At 44.6% G+C, this 26,980-nt stretch overlaps 1 protein-coding gene across 3 annotated transcripts in view; it reads left to right on the forward strand.

The window, feature by feature from the left end:
* DDX60 (DExD/H-box helicase 60) overlaps positions 1-26,980 on the forward strand; it is a 422,428-nt gene that overhangs the window by 122,967 nt on the left and 272,481 nt on the right. For all 3 annotated transcript variants that reach the window (XM_063920417.1, XM_063920418.1, XM_063920419.1), the window contains 4 exons: positions 4,357-4,506; positions 19,021-19,140; positions 19,962-20,057; positions 21,106-21,221. In XM_063920417.1, the coding sequence (XP_063776487.1) occupies positions 4,357-4,506; positions 19,021-19,140; positions 19,962-20,057; positions 21,106-21,221 (482 nt within the window). The remainder of the gene's footprint in view (positions 1-4,356; positions 4,507-19,020; positions 19,141-19,961; positions 20,058-21,105; positions 21,222-26,980) is intronic.

Below are 26,980 nucleotides of genomic sequence, written 5' to 3' on the forward strand. Positions count from 1 at the left end.
AGAGCATTTAAAGGATGCATTTCTATATATGCGAGATGCACAGAGGGATATTTGCACTCTGGCATCAAGAGTAAGTGCGATGTCCATATCTGCCAGAAGATGTTTATGGACACGACAGTGGTCAGGTGATGCAGATTCCAAACGGCACATGGAAGTTTTGCCGTATAAAGGGGAGGAGTTATTTGGGGTCGGTCCATCGGACCTGGTGGCCTCGGCAACAGCTGGAAAATACACCTTTTTTACCCCAAGTCACATCTCAGCAGAAAAAGACACCGTCTTTTCAGCCTCAGTCCTTTCGTCCCCATAAGGGCAAGCGGGCAAAAGGCCAGTCATATCTGCCCAGGAATAGAGGAAAGGGAAGAAGACTGCAGCAGGCAGCCCATTCCCAGGAACAGAAGCCCTCCACCGCTTCTGCCAAGTCCTCAGCATGACGCTGGGGCCGTACAAGCGGACTCAAGTGCGGTGGGGGTTCGTCTCAAGAGTTTCAGCGCGTAGTGGGCTCACTCGCAAGTGGACCCCTGGATCCTACAAGTAGTATCCCAGGGGTACAGACTGGAAATTCGAGACGTCTCCCCCTCGCAGGCTCCTGATGTCTGCTTTACCAACGTCTTCCTCCGACAGGGAGGCAGTATTGGAAACAATTCACAAGCTGTATTCCCAGCAGGTGATAATCAAAGTACCCCTCCTACAACAAGGAAAGGGGTATTATTCCACACTATATTGTGGTACTGAAGCCAGACGGCTCGGTGAGACCTATTCTAAATGGGAAATCTTTGAACACTTACATACAAAGGTTCAAATCAAGATGGAGTCACTCAGAGCAGTGATAGCGAACCAGGAAGAAGGGGACTATATGGTGTCCCTGGACATCAAGGATGCTTACCTCCATGTCCCAAATTGCCCTTCTCACCAAGGGTACCTCAGGTTCGTGGTACGGAACTGTCACTATCAGTTTCAGACGCTGCCGTTTGGATTGTCCACGGCACCCCGGGTCTTTACCAAAGTAATGGCCGAAATGATGATTCTTCTTCAAAGAAAAGGCGTCTTAATTATCCCTTACTTGGACGATCTCCTGATAAGGGCAAGGTCCAGAGAACAGTTGGAAGTCGGAGTAGCACTATCTCAAGTAGTTCTACGACAGCACGGGTGGATTCTAAATATCCAAAATCGCAGCCGTTTCCGACGACACGTCTGCTGTTCCTAGGGATGGTTCTGGACACAGTCCAGAAAAAGGTGTTTCTCCCGGAGGAGAAAGCCAGGGAGTTATCCGAGCTAGTCAGGAACCTCCTAAAACCAGGAAAAGTGTCAGTGCATCATTGCACAAGAGTCCTGGGAAAAATGGTGGCTTATTACGAAGCGATTCCATTCGGCAGATTCCACGCAAGAACTTTTCAGTGGGATCTGCTGGACAAATGGTCCCGATCGCATTTTCAGATGCATCAGCGGATAACCTTATCTCCAAGGACAAGGGTGTCTCTCCTGTGGTGGTTACAGAGTGCTCATCTTCTAGAGGGCCGCAGATTCGGCATTCAGGATTGGATGCTGGTGACCACGGAGGCCAGCCTGAGAGGCTGGGGAGCAGTCACACAGGGAAAAAAATTTCAGGGAGTGTGATCAAGTCTGGAGATTTTTCTCCACATAAATATACTGGAGCTAAGGGCAATTTACAATGCTCTAAGCTTAGCAAGACCTCTGCTTCAAGGTCAGCCGGTATTGATCCAGTGGGACAACATCACGGCAGTCGCCCACGTAAACAGACAGGGCGGCACAAGAAGCAGGAGGGCAATGGCAGAAACTGCAAGGATTTTTCGCTGGGCGGAAAATCATGTGATAGCACTGTCAGCAGTGTTCATTCCGGGAGTGGACAACTGGGAAGCAGACTTCCTCAGCAGGCACAACCTCCACCCGGGAGAGTGGGGACTTCATCGGGAAGTCTTCCACATGATTGTGAACCGTTGGAAAAGACCAAAGGTGGACATGATGGCGTCCCGCCTGAACAAAAAACTGGACAAGTATTGCGCCAGGTCAAAAGACCCTCAGGTAATAGCTGTGGACGTTCTGGTAACACCGTGGGTGTACCAGTCGGTGTATGTCTTCCCTCCTCTGCTTCTCATACCCAAGGTATTGAGAATTATAAGACGTAGAGGAGTAAGAACTATACTCGTGGCTCCGGATTGGCCAAGAAGGACTTGGTACCCGGAACTTCAAGAGATGCTCACAGAGGACTCATGGCCTCTGCCGCTAAGAAGGGACTTGCTTCAGCAAGTACCATGTCTGTTCCAAGACTTACCGCGGCTGCGTTTGACGGCATGGCGGTTGAACGCCGGATCCTAAGGGAAAAAGGCATTCCGGAAGAGGTCATTCCTACCCTGGTCAAAGCCAGGAAGGAGGTGACCGCACAACATTATCACCACATGTGGCGAAAATATGTTGCGTGGTGTGAGGCCAGGAAGGCCCCATGAAGAAATTTCAACTCGGTCGTTTCCTGCATTTCCTGCAAACAGGAGTGTCTATGGGCCTCAAATTGGGGTCCATTAAGGTTCAAATTTCGGCCCTGTCGATTTTCTTCCAGAAAGAATTGGCTTCAGTTCCTGAAGTCCAGAAGTTTGTCAAGGGAGTACTGCATATACAACCCCCTTTTTTGTGCCTCCAGTGGCACTGTGGGATCTCAACGTAGTTCTGGGATTCCTAAAATCACATTGGTTTAAACCGCTCAAATCTGTGGATTTGAAATATCTCACAGGGAAAGTGACCATGCTGTTGGCCCTGGCCTCGGCCAGGCGAGTGTCAGAATTGGCGGCGTTTGTCTCAAAAAAGCCCATATCTGATTGTCCATTCGGACAGGGCAGAGCTGCGGACTCATCCCCAGTTTCTCCCTAAGGTGGTGTCAGTGTTTCACCTGAACCAGCTTATTGTGGTACCTGCGGCTACTAGGGACTTGGAGGACTCCAAGTTGCTAGATGTTGTCAGGGCCCTGAAAATATAGTTTCCAGGACGGCTGGAGTCAGGAAAACTGACTTGCTGTTATCCTGTATGCACCCAACAAACTGGGTGCTCTTGCTTCTAAGCAGACGATTGCTAGTTGGATGTGTAGTACAATTCAGCTTGCACATTCTGTGGCAGGCCTGCCACAGCCAAAATATGTAAATGCCCATTCCACAAGGAAGGTGGGCTCATCTTGGGCGGCTGCCCGAGGGGTCTCGGCTTTACAACTTTGCCGAGCTGATACTTGGTCAGGGGCACACCCTGACTGAGGAGGACCTGGAGTTCTCTCATTCAGTGCTGCAGAGTCATCCGCACTCTCCCGCCCGTTTGGGAGCTTTGGTATAATCCCCATGGTCCTGACGGAGTCCCCAGCATCCACTTAGGACGTCAGAGAAAATAAGAATTTACTTACCGATAATTCTATTTCTCGTAGTCCGTAGTGGATGCTGGGCGCCCATCCCAAGTGCGGATTGTCTGCAATACTTGTACATAGTTATTGTTACAAAAATCGGGTTATTATTGTTGTGAGCCATCTTTTCAGAGGCTCCGCTGTTATCATGCTGTTAACTGGGTTCAGATCACAGGTTGTACAGTGTGATTGGTGTGGCTGGTATGAGTCTTACCCGGGATTCAAAATCCTTCCTTATTGTGTACGCTCGTCCGGGCACAGTATCCTAACTGAGGCTTGGAGGAGGGTCATAGGGGGAGGAGCCAGTGCACACCACCTGATCCTAAAGCTTTTACTTTTGTGCCCTGTCTCCTGCGGAGCCGCTAATCCCCATGGTCCTGACGGAGTCCCCAGCATCCACTACGGACTACGAGAAATAGAATTATCGGTAAGTAAATTCTTATTTTTTGCACTGACCATTGTAAATAAGCCTTTGTGAAAGTTATTATGCTTTGCACTGTTCTTTGTAAATTACCATACCCAGTGTTTTTTTATGCAATGAATGGGATGCGTGTGCATCTACGCGCTCCATTCAATGTGAATGGTTACCTGGTAGCATCTTTTTACGCTGACTGGCGAGGCCGGGCGCACACGTGCCTAGACATGCCGTGTGCCCACGTCTGCAATGCAGCCAAGCTCAATGAGCACACACTTTCTTCACTCACTTTTTTTATTCATTTCAGATATGAAATAATTAATTTATTCCAGTTTCTAGAACTAGTAATAAGACTTTAAATTTGCGACTACTGCGAACCATCAGTAAAAAAAGCACTGACCCTAACGATCTACCAAGCCATACCATCAAACAAAGCTGTGTTATGTTCCAAAACCTCAAACATATGTAATACATTGCATTTTTGTCTGCTGTTATGAATTTGTGTATAACATGCTAAATGACAGTGCACATTTGTCATTACTATCAGAGAGAGCTTCTTGATGTGGTTGACAATAATGAATCTGCAGTGATAGTTGCTCCAACATCTTCAGGGAAAACATATGCATCTTACTACTGCATGGAGAAAGTTCTGGCACAGAGCAATGAAGCAGTTGTGGTATATGTCGCTCCGACTAAGGTATTTAGCGTTTTCAAAGCATTATGAATTACTGTATGTTAAATTAACAATAATTTTGCTAAATATCTAATATATCTGTAATGAAGGCAAGGCTCTGCTCAAACAAGGAGGGACCTGAAAGATGGACAGTACAAGATGTATAATAACATTGCTGACAAGTGGTTAGGTCACCACATCAACAAAGACAACACAAGAAATCACATTCAGCCAGAGATGAGCTAGATAATACTGTAAATATATGCATACATCTTCAAACTATTAGATCAATTTAAAGTTATTCATGGCTGAGAGACCCATAAATATCAGAGGAGCCAGGTGTCCACCCAGCAGTTGATCTTACTCCATGCCATAATGACTGCCCATGATATTTCCTGTATGAGTCTCAATGTCATGCACAATTTTTAAAGGATAAATGCTGGGGTTTTTAATATATATATACAGTATCTATTATTTTCTCTAGCCCATGCTTGTTTTTTTCTTTTACAAGACTAGAACACAATAAATAGTAGAAAAACTCATAGATAATATACTGTATGGCTCAAACCAGGGCTGGATTACTATGTGATGATGGAACTGCAGCTCCAGTCCCACTCTCCAGAATAGGCTTACAGTTTCTGCAGATCTCTGTGCTGCTGTGGATAGGAAACAAATGTTTCCATCTACTGCAGTGTTCTAGGCCATGCCCCCTCTAGCATCAACCCCCCCCCCTCCCCTCCCTTTAACGCTGCACAGAGTCCTGTCCACCCTGATGCTCACCTCTGCTGCTGAATCCGATATGATGTGGCTGGTCCTTCTCCCAGCCATAGGCTTTCCTGCTGCAGCAGCACTTTGAGCATACCTCCCAACTGTCCCGATTTTCGCGGGACAGTCACTTTTTTTGGGACTGACCCGCTGTCCCACCCGAGGGCTGCAGTGTCCCACGGTGGGGAAGGGGGAGCATAGTTGGGAGATTCTCTATCACACGCAGCTCAGCTGTAGAGCAGCGGTGAATGGAGCAGCCAGTATTTACCATGCACAAAAATAATATAACCCACCCAAATACTTTCTCTGCACATGTTATATCTGCCCCACCTGCAGCGCACATGGTTTTGCCCATTAGAGGAAGATCTTACTTTTGCAATCAACCTTGAATTAGGCTCATAATGTGGTGATGTAATGCAATGCGAGGATGTAGTGTGGGGATGTAGCATAGTGATGTAGTGTGGGGAGGTACAGTAGCGTAGTGATGTAGTGTGGGAAGGAAGTTCAGTGATGTAGTACAGGTAGGTAGGTTAGTTATGTAATGTGGGAAGGTAGTGCAGTTCAGTGATATAGTATGTCACCACACTCCCCTACCTACCCGTGAGAACTTCTCTATTGCGCTTATTACACTACCTGCGATGGCACATAATAGGCCCTTCCTAAATCTAAGCTCTAGGCCCATGAGGACCTTAATCTGACACTAGCTCAAACAATGAGAGTCAGGCAACCACCATAAGGAGAGAAATCACGGAAATTATCAGTTACAAAGGGTTAGGTGTGTCAGCCTCGTATATACAAGACTCATACCAAAGCGTGTTTTTAAAGCAAGATCAATAGTAATCCTTAATATGGGGCAACAGCACAGCAATGGAGGTCTCACAGGTGGTATCTGGACTCTGGGTCGACACCACTTAGGTCGAGACTCATTAGGTCGACACCCTTTGGTCAACAGTGAATAGGTCGAAACTAGAATTAGGTCGACATGACCATTAGGTCGACATGAACAAGGTAGACATGCTAAAAGGTTGACATGAGTTTTTAACTTTTTCATACTTTACGATCCACGTGGACTACGATTGGGAATGGTAACCTGTGCCAAGTGCAGAAGGATGGCGAGCGAACATGGTGCACTAATTGGGGTTCCCGGTCACTTCAGGAAGAAACCGACACCAAAAAAACATTAAAAACTCATGTCGACCTTTTCTCAAGTCGACCTAATGGCCGTGTCGACCTATTCCTAGTGTCAACCTAGCCACTGTCAACCAAAAGTTGTCAACCTAATGGGTGTCGACCTAGACACTGTCAACCCTGAGTCCCATACCCCTTCCAGGTATCCAGAAACCTTTTGTGGTAGATTCATTTCCTACAATCTATACATAAGATATGGTAATCTTTTTGTTGGCATATTTACAAAGGAAGGCTCCTCTGCATCCAGTTTGAAAGGCATCTTTTTGTCAGCAACCAACACTGCTAAAGTACATTCTCTAGTTCCTTTAGAATCACTGGAGCCAAATGCTCACTCAAGAGTTAGGTATAATTTGTTTACCAGGAATTCATTAGTGAACTTCGATTACTGAATTCAGAAGCATTCAATTAGAAACAGGGGTGTGCACCGGGCCATTTTTCAGGGTTTGTGTTTTGGTTTTGGATCTGTATCTCCTTCGTGTTTTGAATCTGTATTGGTTTTGCTAAAACCGCCCTTGCGGGTTTTGGTTTTGGATCTGTATTTTTTGGGAATAAAATCATAAAAACAGCTAAAATAACAGAATTTGGGGGTGTTTTTGTTCCTACAGTATTATTAACCTCAATAAGATTCATTTCCACTCATTTCCAGACTATTCTGAAAACCTCACAGCTCACAATATTGTTTGCATCAAGTTTAGGCCAAAAGGTTGCACTGAGGTAACTGGACGGAGCAGTAGCAGCCCTTGGATGTATATACTGGGAGGACAAAATATTTAAAAAAAGAATGTATGTTAAAAAAAATTACGCATTAGGCAGGGCTCCAGATTTCAGTTCACAAAAAGATGATTAAAGCAAAGAAGAATAAAAAAAGACAAAATGTTAGATTTTATTTTTTTTCATTTTCATTTATTTTAGTTTAATTTATTTAGGATCAAATTCTTCATTTCCTAAAAGATATCTTCGATATGCAGAAAGTTCAGTATATACAGTGCATCCTGAAAGTATTCACAGTGCTTCACTTTTTCCACATTTTGTTATGCTACAGCCTTATTTCAAAATGGAATAAATTCATTTTTTCCCTCAAAATTCTACACACAATACCCCATAATGACAATGTAAAATTTTTTTTTTGAGATTCTTGCAAATTTATTTAAAATAAAAAAACTAAGAAATCACATGTGCATAAATATTAACAGCCTTTGCCATGAAGTTAAAAATTGAGCTCAGATGCATCCTGTTCCACGGATCATCCTTGAGATGTTCCTATAGCTTAATTGGAGTCCACCTGTGGTAAATTCAGTTGATTGGACATGATTTGGAAAGGCACACACCTGTCTATATAAGGTCCCACACTTGACAGTGCATGTCTGGGCACAAACCAAGCATGAAGTCAAAGGAATTGTCTGTAGACCTCCGAGACAGGATTGTCTTGAGGCACAAATCTGGGGAAGGACACAGAAAATTATCTGCTGCTTTGAAGGTCCCAATGAGCACAGTGGCCTCCATAATCCATGAATGGAATAAGTTCGGAACCACCAGGACTCTTCCTTGAACTGACTGGCCATCTAAACTGAGCAATTGGGGGAGAAAGGCCCTAGTCATGGAGGTGACCAAGAACATGATGGTCACTCTTTCAGAGCTACAGCATTCCTCTGTGGATAGAGGAGAACCCTCCAGAAGGACAACCATCTCTGCAGCAATCCACCAATCAGGCCTGTATGGTAGAGTGGCCAGACGGAAGCCACTCCTTAGTAAAAAGCACATGGAAGCCTGCCTGGAGTTTGCCAAAATGCAGCTAAAGGACTCTCAGACCATGAGAAACTAAATTCTCTGGTCTGATGAGACAAAGATTGAACTCTTTGGCGTGAATGTCAGGCTTCATGTTTGGAGGCAACCAGGCACTGCTCATCATCAGGCCAATACCATCCCTACAGTGAAGCATGGTGGTGTCAGCATCATGTTGTGGGGATGTTTTTCAGTGGCAAAAACTGGGAGACTAGTCAGGATAGAGGGAAAGATGAATGCAGCAATGTACAGAGACATCCTGGATGAAAACCTGCTCCAGAGCGCTCTTGACCTCAGACTGGGGCGACGGTTCATCTTTCAGCAGGACAACGACCCTAAGCACACAGACAAGATATCAAAGGAGTGGTTTCAGGACAACTCTGTGAATGTCCTTGAGTGGCCCAGCCTGAGCCCAGACTTGAATCCGATTGAACATCTCTGGAGAGATCTGAAAATGGCTGTCCACCGACGCTTCCCATCCAACCTGATGGAGCTTGTGAGGTGCTGTAAAGAGGAATGGGCAAAACTGCCCAAAGATAGGTGTGCCAAGCTTGTGGCATCATATTCAAAAAGACTTGAGGCTGTAATTGCTGCCAAAGGTGCATCAGCAAAGTATTGAGCAAAGGCTGTGAATACGTGTACATACATGTGATTTCTTAGTTTTTTATTTTTAATAAATTTGCAAAAATCTAAAAAAAAAATTTTTTAATGTTGTCATTATGGAGTATTGTGTGTAGAATTTTAAGGGAAGAAATTAGTTTATTCCATTTTGGAATAAGGCTCTAACAAAACAAAATGTGAAAAAAGTGAAGTGCTGTGAATACTTACGGATGCACTGTAGCACATGAGCGCATTACATGCTTCAACAGTTTGTGCCTACTGTAATGTATGCCTACTGTAAGGCTGTAGCATTCAGAGCCGGCCCTGACCTCTTTGGTGCCCTATTCAACATTTTGTCTGGTGTCCTTCCCCCACCCCCATGTGGGAGCATTTGCGCGTGCACATGAAAAAGTGGCATGGCGCCTCACAGAAAAGGTGCGGTCTCATGGATGGGTATTAGGGGGATAAGCATATAGTAGTGGGGGTAGAGTTAGGGTGTAAGGGTACGGTATACAGTGCATGGTTAGGGATAGAAGCACAGTAGTGGTAGTTGTGGGTGCAGGGTTTAGTGGGTTAAGGACACAAAAGTGGGATTTAAGGCTTTATAGTGAGGGTTTAAGGAGCTTAGAGCTTTGACAATAGTATGTGGATGCAATTCTGCAAGGGATTTACAGGACAGGGCAGAATATTGGGGTGCCAGGGAGATGGGGAAGCTGTAGTGCATTATGGGCTGGTAATGTAGACAGGACAGATAACCGGAGTGCAGAGTGAAGGGAGAATATAGTACAGAGAAAGTCTGCACAGAAAAATAGAGACAGGGGAACAGAAAGTGACAGACAGCAGTCAGAGAACAGGAATAATAGGAGACAAACAGGAAAGATAGCTCTGAGCAAAGAGCTATATAGAGAACAGATTGCAGAAAGAAGAGGTCACAGAGGGAGAGCTGCAGCGTGGTTTGAAGAGATGCAATGGCAGTTTGACATGGTGGCTGTGTGTTAAACCCGCCCCACTAACCCACCATGCGGGGTCCTGGGAATCAGTGCTCTGCGCTGCTGCTCCTCTCTGGGGGCGCCCTCCCAAGGTATCCTCTCCCCATCCCGCTACCTGGCTGCAGTGATCTGTCTTAGAGTTCGCTGACCAGGAGGAGGAGGAGGAGGAGTATAGTGCTTCGGGCTGATACCTGTTGAAACTCCACTGAGCAGCCTACAGTATGTCTCGCAAGATGGCCCACACCATGCAATAGGATATCCTCCACCGAGCCACTCTACCTGTGACAGGTGCTGGTGGGCTGAAAGCAAATGCATCACATATATATTCACACACTTATACACATACATACAGTTACATACAGTACATACAGTAAATTTATATAGGCACACATACATAATATATATATATATATATATATATATATATATATATATATATACTGTCATACACATAATGCCATACATATGTACAGTTAATCACATACAATTCAAGCAGTAATACACATACAGCTACACACTTACACATATATACATACAGTGACATACAGTATACTATACACCTACATACAGTCACACACTTATACACATATATACATACAGCCACACACATATACACATATATACAGTCACACACTTAAACACATATATACATACATACATACATACATCCACACACTTATACACATATATACACACAACCACACACTTATACACACAGTCACACACTTATACACATATATACACCTGATCAAAAGACCAATGGGTCTTGAAACGTTGTTTTAATAAAAGCAACAAGTGTTCTTCTTTATAAGTCCGGAGGAGTGCCACCTGTTCCTTTTGCATGAGGACACCTCTACTGTTGTATCTTCGTTTAGGAAGCACCCCAGCTGCTTTATTTACCATCCTGGAGTGCCCTTTCAGAGACTGTATATATATATATATATATATATATATACAAGTGGAAGGTGGCACGGCACTCCAAGGCGGCTTTTTAAATAATCACTCAGACGGCAGGAGTTCAGCTGAACTTGGAGTGCCGTGCCACCTTCCACTTGTGTATACGTCCATTTGCACGGGCACCCGGCGCACAGCTGCAATTTGCTTATGGGAGAGCCGGTACTCTCTACTTGTGTATATATATATATACATATACATACATATATATATTGTACGTCCAGGCCGGCACTCAACGAGTTGTAATAGTAAAAATACCAGCTGTGGGGTGCCTAGCAAAGCGGTTACACCTTGACAAAGGGGTTAGGCACTCTGAAACGTTGGTTTTGCTATGTTCTGATTTTTTCATTACACATTGCGTTGTACAAGTCCTCGAGTGCCACAGCTTGTATTATATATATATATATATATTATATACACACACACACACACAGCTACACATATATACACACAGTCACAAACTTATACACATATAAACACAGTCACACATATATACACACAGTCACACACTTATACACATATATACACAAACAGCCAGGGGTGTAGCGAGGATGGCTCCAGTGGAGCGTGAGCTCCAGGTGCCGGAAAAGCTAGAGTGCGTGCCGCAGCCTGCTCACCCTCTCCTTTTGCCCGCTATACCACAGGCCGCTGTACAGGCGGCCACAGAGTAGGAGGAGAAAAAGCAGAGGGGACGCACACTAACTCGGACTTGGAGAATAGGTAGGGAATAGGGCAGGCCAGAGAAGACAGCACGAGACACTGACAGCTAGCACATGCCGGAGCTCTACTGCTCTCTTTATACAGTATGTGTCACTGTCTGCTTGTAGCTATGCAGCAGGTTACGTCTGTCCTGCTACACCACTCCCTGCCTCGGCTTCTGCAGCACCTCTCTTTATCCCAGCTACTGCAGCAGCTCTTTCTGTCACAGCTGCTGCAGCACCTCTCTGTCCCAGCTGCTGCAGCACCTTTTTCTGCCTCGGTTGCTGCAGCACTTCTCTCTGCCTTGGCTGTTGCAGCACCCCTCTCTGCCACAGCGGCTTCTACAGCACCTATCTCTACATTGATGTTGCCGCACCTCTCTCTGCCCCAGCGGCTGCTGCAGCATCTCTCTATGCATTAGAAGCTGCAGAGTAACATGTATAAGTGGTAGAGATGTGCACTTGAAATTTTTCGGGTTTTGTGTTTTGGTTTTGGGTTCGGTTCCGCGGCCGTGTTTTGGGTTCGACCGCGTTTTGGCAAAACCTCACCGAATTTTTTTTGTCGGATTCGGGTGTGTTTTGGATTCGGGAGTTTTTTTCAAAAAACACTAAAAAACAGCTTAAATCATAGAATTTGGAGGTCATTTTGATCCCAAAGTATTATTAACCTCAAAAACCATAATTTCCACTCATTTTCAGTCTATTCTGAACACCTCACACCTCACAATATTATTTTTAGTCCTAAAATTTGCACAGAGGTCGCTGGATGACTAAGCTAAGCGACCCTAGTGGCCGACACAAACACCTGGCCCATCTAGGAGTGGCACTGTAGTGTCACGCAGGATGGCCCTTCCAAAAAACACTCCCCAAACAGCACATGACGCAAAGAAAAAAAGAGGTGCAATGAGGTAGCTGTGTGAGTAAGCTAAGCGACCCTAGTGGCCGACACAAACACCTGGCCCATCTAGGAGTGGCACTGCAGTGTCACGCAGGATGGCCCTTCCAAAAAACACTCCCCAAACAGCACATGACGCAAAGAAAAAAAGAGGCGCAATAAGGTAGCTGTGTGAGTAAGATAAGCGACCCTAGTGGCCGACACAAACACCTGGCCCATCTAGGAGTGTCACTGCAGTGTCACGCAGGATGGCCCTTCCAAAAAACACTCCCCAAACAGCACATGACGCAAAGAAAAAAAGAGGCGCAATGAGGTAGCTGTGTGAGTAAGATAAGCGACCCTAGTGGCCGACACAAACACCTGGCCCATCTAGGATTGGCACTGCAGTGTCACGCAGGATGGCCCTTCAAAAAAATACTCCCCAAACAGCACATGACGCAAAGAAAAATGAAAGAAAAAAGAGGTGCAAGATGGAATTGTCCTTGGGCCCTCCCACCCACCCTTATGTTGTATAAACAGGACATGCACACTTTAACCAACCCATCATTTCAGTGACAGGGTCTGCCACACGACTGTGACTGAAATGACGGGTTGGTTTAAAAAGAAGCAATTAATCTCTCCTTGCACAAACTGGCTCTACAGAGGGAAGATGTCCACCTCATCATCATCCTCCGATATATCACCGTGTACATCCCCCTCCTCACAGATTATCAATTCGTCCCCACTGGAATCCACCATCTCAGCTCCCTGTGTACTTTGTGGAGGCAATTGCTGCTGGTCAATGTCTCCACGGAGGAATTGATTATAATTCATTTTAATGAACATCATCTTCTCCACATTTTCTGGAAGTAACCTCGTACGCCGATTGCTGACAAGGTGAGCGGCGGCACTAAACACTCTTTCGGAGTACACACTTGTGGGAGGGCAACTTAGGTAGAATAAAGCCAGTTTGTGCAAGGGCCTCCAAATTGCCTCTTTTTCCTGCCAGTATAAGTACGGACTGTCTGACGTGCCTACTTGGATGCGGTCACTCATATAATCCTCCACCATTCTTTCAATGGGGAGAGAATCATATGCAGTGCCAGTAGACGACATGTCCGTAATCGTTGGCAGGTCCTTCAGTCCGGACCAGATGTCAGCATCAGCAGTCGCTCCAGACTGCCCTGCATCACCGCCAGCGGGTGGGCTCGGAATTCTGAGCCTTTTCCTCGCACCCCCAGTTGCGGGAGAATGTGAAGGAGGAGATGTTGACAGGTCGCGTTCCGCTTGACTTGACAATTTTCTCACCAGCAGGTCCTTGAACCCCAGCAGACTTGTGTCTGCCGGAAAGAGAGATCCAAGGTAGGTTTTAAATCTAGGATCGAGCACGGTGGCCAAAATGTAGTGCTCTGATTTCAACAGATTGACCACCCGTGAATCCTTGTTAAGCGAATTAAGGGCTCCATCCACAAGTCCCACATGCCTAGCGGAATCGCTCTGTGTTAGCTCCTCCTTTAATGTCTCCAGCTTCTTCTGCAAAAGCCTGATGAGGGGAATGACCTGACTCAGGCTGGCAGTGTCTGAACTGACTTCACGTGTGGCAAGTTCAAAGGGCAGCAGAACCTTGCACAACGTTGAAATCATTCTCCACTGCGCTTGAGACAGGTGCATTCCACCTCCTATATCGTGCTCAATTGTATAGGCTTGAATGGCCTTTTGCTGCTCCTCCAACCTCTGAAGCATATATAGGGTTGAATTCCACCTCGTTACCACTTCTTGCTTCAGATGATGGCAGGGCAGGTTCAGGCGTTTTTGGTGGTGCTCCAGTCTTCTGTACGTGGTGCCTGTACGCCGAAAGTGTCCCGCAATTCTTCTGGCCACCGACAGCATCTCTTGCACGCCCCTCTCGTTTTTTAAATAATTCTGCACCACCAAATTCAAGGTATGTGCAAAACATGGGACGTGCTGGAATTTGCCCATATTTAATGCACACACAATATTGCTGGCGTTGTCCGATGCCACAAATCCACAGGAGAGTCCAATTGGGGTAAGCCATTCCGCGATGATCTTCCTCAGTTGCCGTAAGAGGTTTTCAGCTGTGTGCGTATTCTGGAAACCGGTGATACAAAGCGTAGCCTGCCTAGGAAAGAGTTGGCGTTTGCGAGATGCTGCTACTGGTGCCGCCGCTGCTGTTCTTGCAGCGGGAGTCCATACATCTACCCAGTGGGCTGTCACAGTCATATAGTCCTGACCCTGCCCTGCTCCACTTGTCCACATGTCCGTGGTTAAGTGGACATTGGGTACAACTGCATTTTTTAGGACACTGGTGAGTCTTTTTCTGACGTCTGTGTACATTCTCGGTATCGCCTGCCTAGAGAAGTGGAACCTAGATGGTATTTGGTAACGGGGGCACACTACCTCAAGAAATTGTCTAGTTCCCTGTGAACTAACGGCGGATACCGGACGCACGTCTAACACCAACATAGTTGTCAAGGCCTCAGTTTTCCGCTTTGCAACCGGATGACTGCTGTGATATTTCATCTTCCTCGCAAAGGACTGTTGGACAGTCAATTGCTTGGTGGAAGTAGTAAAAGTGGGCTTACGACTTCCCCTCTGGGATGACCATCGACTCCCAGCAGCAACAACAGCAGCGCCAGCAGCAGTAGGCGTTACACGCAAGGATGCATCGGAGGAATCCCAGGCAGGAGAGGACTCGTCAGAATTGCCAGTGACATGGCCTGCAGGACTATTGGCATTCCTGGGGAAGGAGGAAATTGACACTGAGGGAGTTGGTGGGGTGGTTTGCGTGAGCTTGGTTACAAGAGGAAGGGATTTACTGGTCAGTGGACTGCTTCCGCTGTCGCCCAAAGTTTTTGAACTTGTCACTGACTTATTATGAATGCGCTGCAGGTGACGTATAAGGGAGGATGTTCCGAGGTGGTTAACGTCCTTACCCCTACTTATTACAGCTTGACAAAGGCAACACACGGCTTGACAAATGTTGTCCGCATTTCTGTTGAAATACTTCCACACCGAAGAGCTGATTTTTTTGGTATTTTCACCAGGCATGTCAATGGCCATATTCCTCCCACGGACAACAGGTGTCTCCCCGGGTGCCTGACTTAAACAAACCACCTCACCATCAGAATCCTCCTTGTCAATTTCCTCCCCAGCGCCAGCAACACCCATATCCTCCTCATCCTGGTGTACTTCAACACTGACATCTTCAATCTGACTATCAGGAACTGGACTGCGGGTGCTCCTTCCAGCACTTGCAGGGGGCGTGCAAATGGTGGAAGGCGCATGCTCTTCACGTCCAGTGTTGGGAAGGTCAGGCATCGCAACCGACACAATTGGACTCTCCTTGTGGATTTGGGATTTCGAAGAATGCACAGTTCTTTGCGGTGCTTTTGCCAGCTTGAGTCTTTTCATTTTTCTAGCGAGAGGCTGAGTGCTTCCATCCTCATGTGAAGCTGAACCACTAGCCATGAACATAGGCCAGGGCCTCAGCCGTTCCTTGCCACTCCGTGTGGTAAATGGCATATTGGCAAGTTTACGCTTCTCCTCCGACAATTTTATTTTAGATTTTTGAGTCCTTTTTTTACTGATATTTGGTGTTTTGGATTTTACATGCTCTGTACTATGACATTGGGCATCGGCCTTGGCAGACGACGTTGCTGGCATTTCATCGTCTCAGCCATGACTAGTGGCAGCAGCTTCAGCACGAGGTGGAAGTCGATCTTGATCTTTCCCTATTTTTGGAACCTCAACATTTTTGTTCTCCATATTTTAATAGGCACAACTAAAAGGCACCTCAGGTAAACAATGGAGATGGATGGATACTAGTATACTTATGGATGACGAGCGACTGCCGACACAGAGGTAGCTACAGCCGTGGACTACCGTACTGTGTCTGCTGCTAATATAGACTGGATGATAATGAGATAAAATTAAAATATATATATATATCACACTAGTACTGCAGCCGGACAGGTATATATTATGTAATGACGGACCTGCTGGACACTGTCTGTCAGCACTGCAGACTCCTAAAGTAAGCTACTAGTATCAAGAAGATAGAAAAAAAAAAACCACGGGTAGGTGGTATACAATTATGGATGGACGAGCGACTGCCGACACAGAGGTAGCTACAGCCGTGGACTACCGTACTGTGTCTGCTGCTAATATAGACTGGATGATAATGAGATAAAATTAAAATATATATATATATCACACTAGTACTGCAGCCGGACAGGTATATATTATGTAATGACGGACCTGCTGGACACTGTCTGTCAGACTCAGCACTGCAGACTCCTAAAGTAAGCTACTAGTATCAAGAAGATAGAAAAAAAAAAAAACACGGGTAGGTGGTATACAATTATGGATGGACGAGCGACTGCCGACACAGAGGTAGCTACAGCCGTGGACTACCGTACTGTGTCTGCTGCTAATATAGACTGGATGATAATGAGATAAAATTAAAATATATATATATATCACACTAGTACTGCAGCCGGACAGGTATATATTATGTAATGACGGACCTGCTGGACACTGTCTGTCAGCACTGCAGACTCCTAAAGTAAGCTACTAGTATCAAGAAGATAGAAAAAAAAAAACCACGGGTAGGTGGTATACAATTATGGATGGACGAGCGACTGCCGACACAGAGGTAGCTACAGCCATGGACTACCGTACTGTGTCTGCTGCTAATATAGACTGGATGATAATGAGATAAAATTAAAATATATATATATATCACACTAGTACTGCAGCCGGACAGGTATATATTATGTAATGACGGACCTGCTGGACACTGTCTGTCAGCACTGCAGACTCCTAAAGTAAGCTACTAGTATCAAGAAGATAGAAAAAAAAAAAAACCACGGGTAGGTGGTATACAATTATGGATGGACGAGCGACTGCCGACACAGAGGTAGCTACAGCCGTGGACTACCGTACTGTGTCTGCTGCTAATATAGACTGGATGATAATGAGATAAAATTAAAATATATATATATCACACTAGTACTGCAGCCGGACAGGTATATATTATGTAATGACGGACCTGCTGGACACTGTCTGCAGAATGCGTTTATAAAAACACCACACGACGAGTGTTTAACTTTTTCAGGCAGACAATCACAATATACTGGTGGTCAGCAGACAATCACAATACTGGTGGTCAGTGGTCACTGGTCAGTCACACTGGCAGTGGCACTCTGGCAGCAAAAGTGTGCACTGTACTTAAAATATGTACTCCTGCTATAACTGCTCCCCAGTCTCCCCCACAATTAAGCTGTGTGAGCAGTGAGCACTCAGCACAGTCAGATAATGATATACAGTATTACATATGATGCAGCACACTGGGCTGAGCACAGATATGGTATGTGACTGTGTCACACTGTGTATCGTTTTTTTTCAGGCAGAGAACGGATTAATTAAACTGGTGGTCAGTCACTGGTCACACTATCAGCAGCAAGTAGTACTCCTCCTAATAATATGCTCCCCAAAATTTGTGTCTCTCTCTAGTACTCTAGTCTAAACGGAGAGGACGCCAGCCACGTCCTCTCCCTATCAATCTCAATGCACGTGTGAAAATGGCGGCGACGCGCGGCTCCTTATATAGAATCCGAGTCTCGCGATAGAATACGAGCCTCGCGAGAATCCGACAGCGGGATGATGACGTTCGGGCGCGCTCGGGTTAACCGAGCAAGGCGGGAAGATCCGAGTCGCTCAGCCCCGTGTAAAAAAAACTGAAGTTCGGGCGGGTTCGGATTCCGAGGAACCGAACCCGCTCATCTCTAATAAGTGGCTCTACTATGGCATAACCGCACCTATATTTTTGTCCCTGTTCTAAACATGAGGGGTGCCCAAAGGAAACTTTCATCCTGTGCTCCTCAAGGTCTAGAACCATGCCTGTCACCAATTTAGGATTTTTCAATATTTTTCCTATTCAAAAGTAACATGCCCCAATTCAGTACAGGGGAGGGGGCGCCGCTACATACCCTTGCTCCGGGCACCATGGCACCCAGCTACACCTCTGTAAACAGCCACACACTTATGCACATATATACACAGCCCCACACTTATACACATATACACACACACAGCCACACACTTATACACATATATTCACAGTCAGTCACACACTTATACACTTATAGATGGTGTCCCCCCTCCCCTTACCTTTACACATCACCTGACAGCAGACTGTAGTACATACAGTTTCCCACATTGCACAGCAGACAGGCAGTGACTGCACACAGAGCCGTGTAGCCCCGCCCCTACTCAGACTCCATTCTCTTTAGTTTCACTTTTAGCAGCTTGCACACTGCAGCTGTCTTCACACTGTAGTATGCTCAGCCTGCCCAGATGCCTCCAGGCTTTGAAAATGCCCTAGGCAATTGCCTATATTGCCTATTGGCTAGGGCCGGCTCTGATAGCATTGTCATACACTCACTACTAGTATAAAGCAGCCGTTGATGACTAGAATTTCTGTGTAGCTACTGGTAGTGTGGTATGGTTGATATGAAGACATGGAACATAAAACACGTTTCTTCAAATTTACACATATAAATATTTAGCTTTCACTGTGCTGTATGTACTGTATGTATGCATATATAACAGCCAGAAGGCATGTGCAGTTTTTACTTTCACTATGTAATGCATTTGTTTTATACAGGCTCTTGTAAATCAAGTGGTGGCCACTGTAACTAATCAGTTCAATAAAGATCTACCAAATGGAATGGCATTATGTGGGGTTTTTACTCGAGATTATCGCACTGATGCATTAAACAGCCAGGTATGTATTATGTAGTTACAATCTGTATGATTTATACTAGAGATGAGCGGATTCGGTTTTACTCGGTTTTACTCGGTTCTCAAAACCGAATCTTATTGGCTCACGGATGTCACGTGTTTTGGATAGCCAATAAGATTCGGTTTTGAGAACCGAGTAAAACCGAGTAAAACCGAATCCGCTCATCTCTAATTTATACATTAATTTACAGGTTTTTTTTTATTTCTGGCAGTTGGTGATTATGATTAACATTTGTTTTTTACTGTTTACTTATTGATTATATATAGTGAAACAAGCAGAACTGACTAGTCATTAATTATGAGTTTGTTAAAGGCAAAAAGTGTTTATAATAACTATATATCTCTCTTCCACTGCAACTCTATAATGATGTACAGTACGGATTGCCTCTTAGCCATCTCCTACTTAATTTGTGACTTGTGTTAATATGTACTTTAAATATATAGGGGGATATCCAATTAGCCCCGGTAATTTACCGGGGCTAACTGTCCCACCGGGGGCTAGCTAATTAGCCCCGATAAGCCGTGGCACGCGAAGCAGAATCCCCGGAAACAGCCCCGTTTTCGTCCAAAAATGGGGCTGTTTCACACGAAAACACACAGGTGTTTTCAGGAGAAGGTTTTTTTTTTTTTTTTTTTTACAGGCGATCCATCTGGATAGCCTGTAAAAAAAAAATCTGTGAAACATCGGAAAAAAGTCAGAAAAATGGCCGAAAACTGTCGTTTTTCAGACCCGATGTTTTCCCGGGGATAATTGGATATCCCCCCTATTCTGAATCCTCATTTTTTACATTCATTTTTATACAGGTGTTGGTCACTGTACCACAATGTTTGGAAATTATTTTGTTAAGTCCACATCGACAAGACTGGGTGAAAAGAATCAAGTATATAATATTTGATGAGGTATGTAATCTTGCAAGTCATACAGTATAATACAGTCAATTTTTATGAAATAAATGAAATACGTAGATTAAGAGGAAATTCAATTATCTGTAGTCATTTACCATGGGCTAATTGAAGCAGCTGGGCTATTAAATTTGTTCCAAAGGCAGCCCGCAGGCTGCAGTTGATGAGGATTTTTTTTGAGTCAGCAGGCGTGAAAAGAAATCCCCTTTAAATGGTCTGTTTTTGTGTGCTGCAACCGTGTTAGACCATAGGTCCGGGAATTCATTCTGGATTCTATGGGTTAATGTTCAGTAACATGGTAAATTAGCAGATGAGAAAAAGGGGCTCTAATTTATTTCTACCCCTTTTTCAACTGCGGTACATTACCACATCTAACTGAATTCCCCCCTAAATATTTACATATACATTGTAATTCTTTAAAAATATATTACTAACAAATTATGGTCTTATAGTCTATAGTGTAGGTATTTCTATGAGCCTACTCCAAGTTCCAGACCTCCATCTGGAAAGGAAGTACTGTAGGGCACAGTCATCAGAAATTGGCTTTATACTGAGGGCATTTGCTGATGAGCTTAACCATGTAGTAAAATGCTATCAATCACAGGAGAATAGCTAGAAATGACTTAATGCATGGGAATATAAATGTAACCCTGTTAGTCAAAGGCAAGATCTACCCTGCTATCACGGACTTCTATTTGACATCGTAATACTCTTTGTAACAAATAAGCTATGCAATACCCTAGATTGGTTTATAATCACTCCATTTGCTAGAGATTTTATACACTGATTTTATGCATATGAGAGAAAACAGCAGTAATTTCACATAGAAAATTACCCACATGGCTAAACTGAGAAATAAAAAAAGAGCTGGTTAGCAGAATCAAAACTATCACTAACACCTTCCAGGACTGACTTAACACAAGGACACATTTCTACACTATCATAATACATTTGTAATTTAGTATACTAATGACCCACTCAAAGTGTCTGTAAACTCTGTTAATTGAATATTTTTAGTACTAATTGACATATTTTCCTACGCTAGGTCCATTGCTTGGGAGGAGAAATTGGAGCAGAAGTTTGGGAACACATTCTAGCCATGATTCGCTGTCCATTTCTGGCTTTGTCTGCAACAATTAGCAACCCAAAACACTTAACTGAGTAAGCTCATTTTCATACCATTAATAGATTTTTTTTACTGCTTCATAACTATTGCTTTTTTCCCTCCATGACTAGGACAGTTTTCACATTTTGGTATTATGTTTGATGCACAGGGAATTAATTTATATAATATAATATAAAAAAAAAAAAAATATATATATATATATATATATACCGTATATATTAATATGCAATGTTTTTACAAAGAATTGTAAACACATTAAAATGGAGGCGGCCCTTTTAGATACCACCTCTAAGTTGTACCAAGTGGTAAGACTGCTTTCCTAAGAAATTCTTTAGTAGAAAATGGCAATCTATTAATATAAAGGAGTGAAAAGGAAAATAATTTTTCAGCCCCAATTTCCACATCTAACGAGTACTCCAACCAATCCATTTTGCATAAATACATTAATCTAGGTACTATTAGAGAAATAGGGATGGGGTCAGCATGTACCCATTGGGACAGAATTGTTTTCTTTGAAGCCACAGCAACACGAGCTAAAAATAAACGGAGGCCATTGGAATGAAAACCGTTACCAGATATAGGGGCAGATTTATTAAGCCTGGTGAAGTGATACAGTGGAAGGTGATAAAGGACCAGCCAATTAGCTGCTAACTGCCATATTACAGGCTGGGTTTGAAAAATGACAGGAGCTGACTGGCTAGTGCTTTATCACCTTCCAATTTATCACTTCACCAGGCTTAATAAATCTGCCCCATAGTATTGTAATTCCAAAATGCCCAACTCATGTGAACGGTATGCCTAATTCATTATTAATATAATTTTGGACTGTTTCTCAATACAAAAATACAGGAAGCTAAATATGCATCTGGTGATGGACATTTAAAACTATTAGAAAATGTAGTTCAGGCGTATAATATGCCCTATGTAATAATTTGTAGTGCATTTCAGCATAGGAGGAGGAGACTAATTGTTTATTCAGTTGTACACTATATCCAATAACTTGTTTCAAATCTTTTCCTGGAAAAACATCTGTCCATTTGGCAGTTCTCGTAGTTAGTGTAGTCAAGTCAATCTTACGTCTAGTATGTAAATAAATAAGTGGATTTCAGGGTTTCCATTGTATAGTACAGGGTTTCCACCATATAGTACAATCTAAGGAGCTCAACAAGTCAGCAGCTGGAAACTGGGTAAGCAGTTGGTTAACATAGTTTCGAACTTGGAAATAAGAAAAAATAGGAATATTTATAAGAGGGTACTTCTCGTTTAACTGAGAAAGAGTAAGTATTGCAGAGCAATCCATATACAAAAATTGATACATAAACTGAAGACCCTGGAGGTGACCAAAACCGAATAACCTCACTAGCCTCACCATGTTGTAAAACTATATTAGAAACTAATGGGAGGAATAAAGAATGAGAAACACATAGATCCATCCTCTTCCTAAGAGTGCGCCAAGCACGACGGTGTAAGAAGGAGAGGGTTATCAAACAAATTAGAAGGGGGGTGACAGAAGGCATAATCTATCGCCTTATAAACAAAATTAGCGTTTCCACCTATCCAGTCCACAGTGTACCTATAATTTGCTGCTAGGGCATAGTCCTGGATACAAGTTAAATTAATACCTCCCAACAGCAGTGGTTTTTGAGATTTAAATAAAGATATACAAGGGCACTTATTGGCCCATATAAAACGCCTCATTTATAACTTTTTGGTCATGTTTGGATAATAGAAAAGGAAGCATTTGGAGTGGATAGGGGAGGCAAGTGTATGATACCATTTTAAACAAATGACAATGGGGGTAATTCCAAGTTGATCGCAGCAGGAAATTTTTTAGCAGTTGGGAAAAACCATGTGCACTGCAGGGGGGGGGCAGATATAACATTTGCAGAGAGAGTTAGATTTGGGTGGGTTATTTTGTTTCTGTGCAGGGTAAATACTGGCTGCTTTATTTTTACACTGCAATTTAGATTGGAGATTGAACTCACCCCACCCAAATCTAATTCTCTCTGCACATGTTATATCTGCCCCCCTGCAGTGCACATGGTTTTGGACAATTGCTAACAAACTTGCTGCTGCGATCAACTCGCAATTAGGCCCCTAGGGGGTAATTCCAAGTTGATCGCCGCAGGAAATTTTTTAGCAGTTGGGCAAAACCATGTGCACTGCAGGGGGGGCAGATATAACATGTGCAGAGAGAGTTAGATTTGGGTGGGTTATTTTGTTTCTGTGCAGGGTAAATACTGGCTGCTTTATTTTTACACTGCAATTTAGATTGCAGATTGAACTCACCACACCCAAATCTAACTCTCTCTGCAAATGTTATATCTGCCCCCCCCCCCCCCTGCAGTGCACATGGTTTTGCCCAACTGCTAAAAAATTTCCTGCTGCGATCAACTTGGAATTACCCCCCATGTCCTAAATAAGAAAGAAGAACAAATGGATTCTGCGCCTAGAGACACTGTGAACTTTAAAATATAGAATGAAAATGATCTCTTATTCATACAATATTTATATGAATAATAAGAATTATGAAAAGAAGAAAAGAAAATAGCTCAAGATCCAACATAAATGCCTCCTATCTGCTGCCAACAAGAACGGGGCGATACTTAACCCTGAATAAAAATCCACTTAGCACATAAAAATAAGACAGCGCTGACTGGAGATATATATAAAAATATAATTTTTACGCATTTCACAATGATTGTGCATTCATGGTACACATGCCGGCAGGCTGATAAAATTCCATATCACTTAAACCAAAAAAGATTAATAAAAATTGGAAAAACAGAAAAACAAATGGAAACTCCAAATCATAAACAATGCAAAAATTATATTAAACTTCAAATGATATAAAAGACATTTCAGACTATTTCATAAAATATACTGATATCACCAGTCTCCTCTGGTCTTTTGTAAAAGACAGACACTATTTCGACTGTCATCCACTGAGATATGAGCAGCACTCTGATAGAACTTGTCTTCTGTGCAATAGTCTGCCTTAGATAAATGTAAAAGTCTTGAGTTCTGGCGAGGACTTTTTAAAAAATGTTTCTGCTGCGGGGTACACTGGGCTCCACAAGGAATGGACAATGGGGTGTAGAGGAGGATCTTGATCCGAGGCACCAACAGGCTCAAAGCTTTGACTGTTCCCAGAATGCATAGCGCCGCCTCCTATATCACCCCGCCTCCATGTACAGGTGCTGCAGTAGCAGGCACTTAACAGAGGGGCTGCTCCAGCCAGCCCTAAGAAGAGCTTTTTTTCTGAGGAAAAAAGTGAAGACTTCAAGGGCAGCAGCAGTGTTACATGTCAGTGGACATTCACGGCTGCAGCTCCGGCTCTCCCCAGCGGCGCTGTACACTCCCGAGCCCTGGTTGCCGGGTAACTGCAGCAGGAGGCTCCGGTTTTCTTCTTGTCAGGCACACACGACGGGGGCTCTCCAGGATCGCGTGGCCACGCTTCAGGAGGTGGTGAGTGGGTCCCGCTTGCGGGACCCGGTCTTTATCGCGATCCGGCGCGGTCAGTGGGAGGCAGGCCGCGCGCGCGCTGGCGGTGGACACTGTGGCAGTACAGGCGATCCCACTAGATCACCAGGGCATGGGACAGGTCAGGTTTTCTCTATAAACAATTTTATTAGAGCCCGCAGTACCCGGTGGTTTTGCCAGCAGGGGGATAGAGCTTGGACCTGAAGCCCCTCCCCCAGCCCCAGGGCGCCATTTTCTGCAAATGTTCCCGCCCTGGAGCTGCATATCTGTCTCTCCCTCACTCCCTGGCAGTGTCTGCGGCGCCATTATCCCTCAGTTCACTGTTCCTGGGAATGCTTGGGCAAATCCTCCTATGTTAAGCTGCCTGGTTGTCAGTGCTGTGACTTTACAAGACACTTAAGTATTCTACCTGCCTTTTTTAGTCAGTGTTAGTTAAGAAAGAGTGCATTTAGTCAGGGTTTCCTAGTACAATTACCCTGTGATATACATCCAGTTCTTACTGTGTACTGTTATATCTATTGTTATATAGCTGTGTTAGCTAGTCCAGTGCAGTATTATTGTTAGTAATAACCTCTGCATTGTACAAATTGTGACTATTTGTGTGTGCATTTGATAGCTGAGTTGTGTCCATTTCATGTCTTTCACTCAACCTGCTATCCCTATATTCTATAACCTGAGGGGGCTTGGTGCGTCAGGTTTTATCTAATATGAGATTTTCACAAAGATATACTGTATTACGTATTTTTCTCTGTGATTTAGTCACCATATCTCTCCTTTATCTCTGCTAGTGCTGACTACACTGCACAGGGGTTTGGGCTAGAGGTATTGTGCTACTGACAATATGTACTGTGTTACCTGATACTGCAAGTTATATCATGTCTGCTTCTGAGGTTAACGGTTCTGGGGCTGAACACACTGCCGGTGTTGCTGAAGCCGCAGATAACTATGAGGAGAATATAGCAGCTTTGGGCTCTGGTTCTGGGGGCTCCTTGCCCCCCAGTGGGACGGTGGCAACGGGGGCAAATAATGGCCCACCGTGGGCCGCTTTTTCCACGCTTCTGCATACGCTAGTTCATAAACTAACACCCCCTATGGGACCCCCAATGCCGGTACAACCGTTTGTGGTCCCTGCAGCTAACCCGCCGTGGGCGGACGATTTATCTGCTCAAATAAAGAAGTTGAACCAGTCCCTGACTACTAAAAAGTCTAACCGTCGCTCGCCTACGTCCAAGGGGTCCTCTAAGCGAGCGCTTGTCTCCTCACAATCACTGACACCTCGTCGGATGAAGACGGCACTTACACTGACCCCACAGGTTCTGACTCAGATACGGCTGATGGGTAGGGTGGTTCACATCTGGATGTTCCTGATCTAGGCTATTAGGTTAATTTTACAGATTACAGATGGTCCCGAGCCATCCGTTCCTCCTAAGAAACCAGATAGGTTCAAGCGTCAGAAGGTGATTAAACAAGTTTTACCTCACTCTGACCACCTAATTGATATACGTCAGGAACCCTGGGAAAACCCGGGTACGAAGTTTGTGCCTCAAAAGAAGATGCTGACTCGCTATCCCCTCGTGCTGGAGCTGTCTAAGAATTGGGAAACGCCTCCTCCAGTGGACTCACATGTGGCTAGGATGGTGGTTTCCTCAGCTCTACCGGTCACCACCATCACGTCTCTAAAAGAGCCTACGGATAAACGTGTGGAGGGTTGTCTGAAAGTGATTTACACCCTCACGGGTGCTGCACAAAGGCCCACTATTGCAGCTACTTGGGCTGCAGAGGCCTTTGAAGCATGGGCCTTGGAGTTAGATGCTGAAATCTCCTCTGACCATGCTAGACAATGCTTGTCTCAAATTGTCACAGCTTCTCGTTATATTAAAGAGGCGGCTTCTGATGCCGGTATCCTGGCAGCCAAGGCCTCTATGTCAGTCCTGGCTCGCCGGATATTGTGGCTGAGATCCTGGTCTGTGGATCTGGACTCTAGAAAAACCCTGGAGGTACTCCCTTTTAAGGGAGATATTCTGTTTGGGGAGGATTTAAATAAGATTGTGGCTGACTTGGCTACTGCCAAAACTGCCTGTCTCCCAAGTACTGCTCCTTCTGTGTCGAAGGCTAAAGGTACTTCCTTTCGCCCCTTTCGTCCTTCAGGTAAAGCAAAAGGTCAGGCATACAACAAGCAGGCCCGCGCTTCCAAACCTGGTAAGCCTAAGCCCAAAAGAGCCTGGGCGGCCCGTCAGCCAGCTTCCAAGACAGATAAGCCTGCCGCATGACGGGGATCCCAGAGTGGGGGGCCGGCTTCTAGGGTATACCC

Source organism: Pseudophryne corroboree, chromosome 1, assembly GCF_028390025.1.
Source record: "Pseudophryne corroboree isolate aPseCor3 chromosome 1, aPseCor3.hap2, whole genome shotgun sequence".
Taxonomy (NCBI): Eukaryota; Metazoa; Chordata; class Amphibia; order Anura; family Myobatrachidae; genus Pseudophryne; species Pseudophryne corroboree.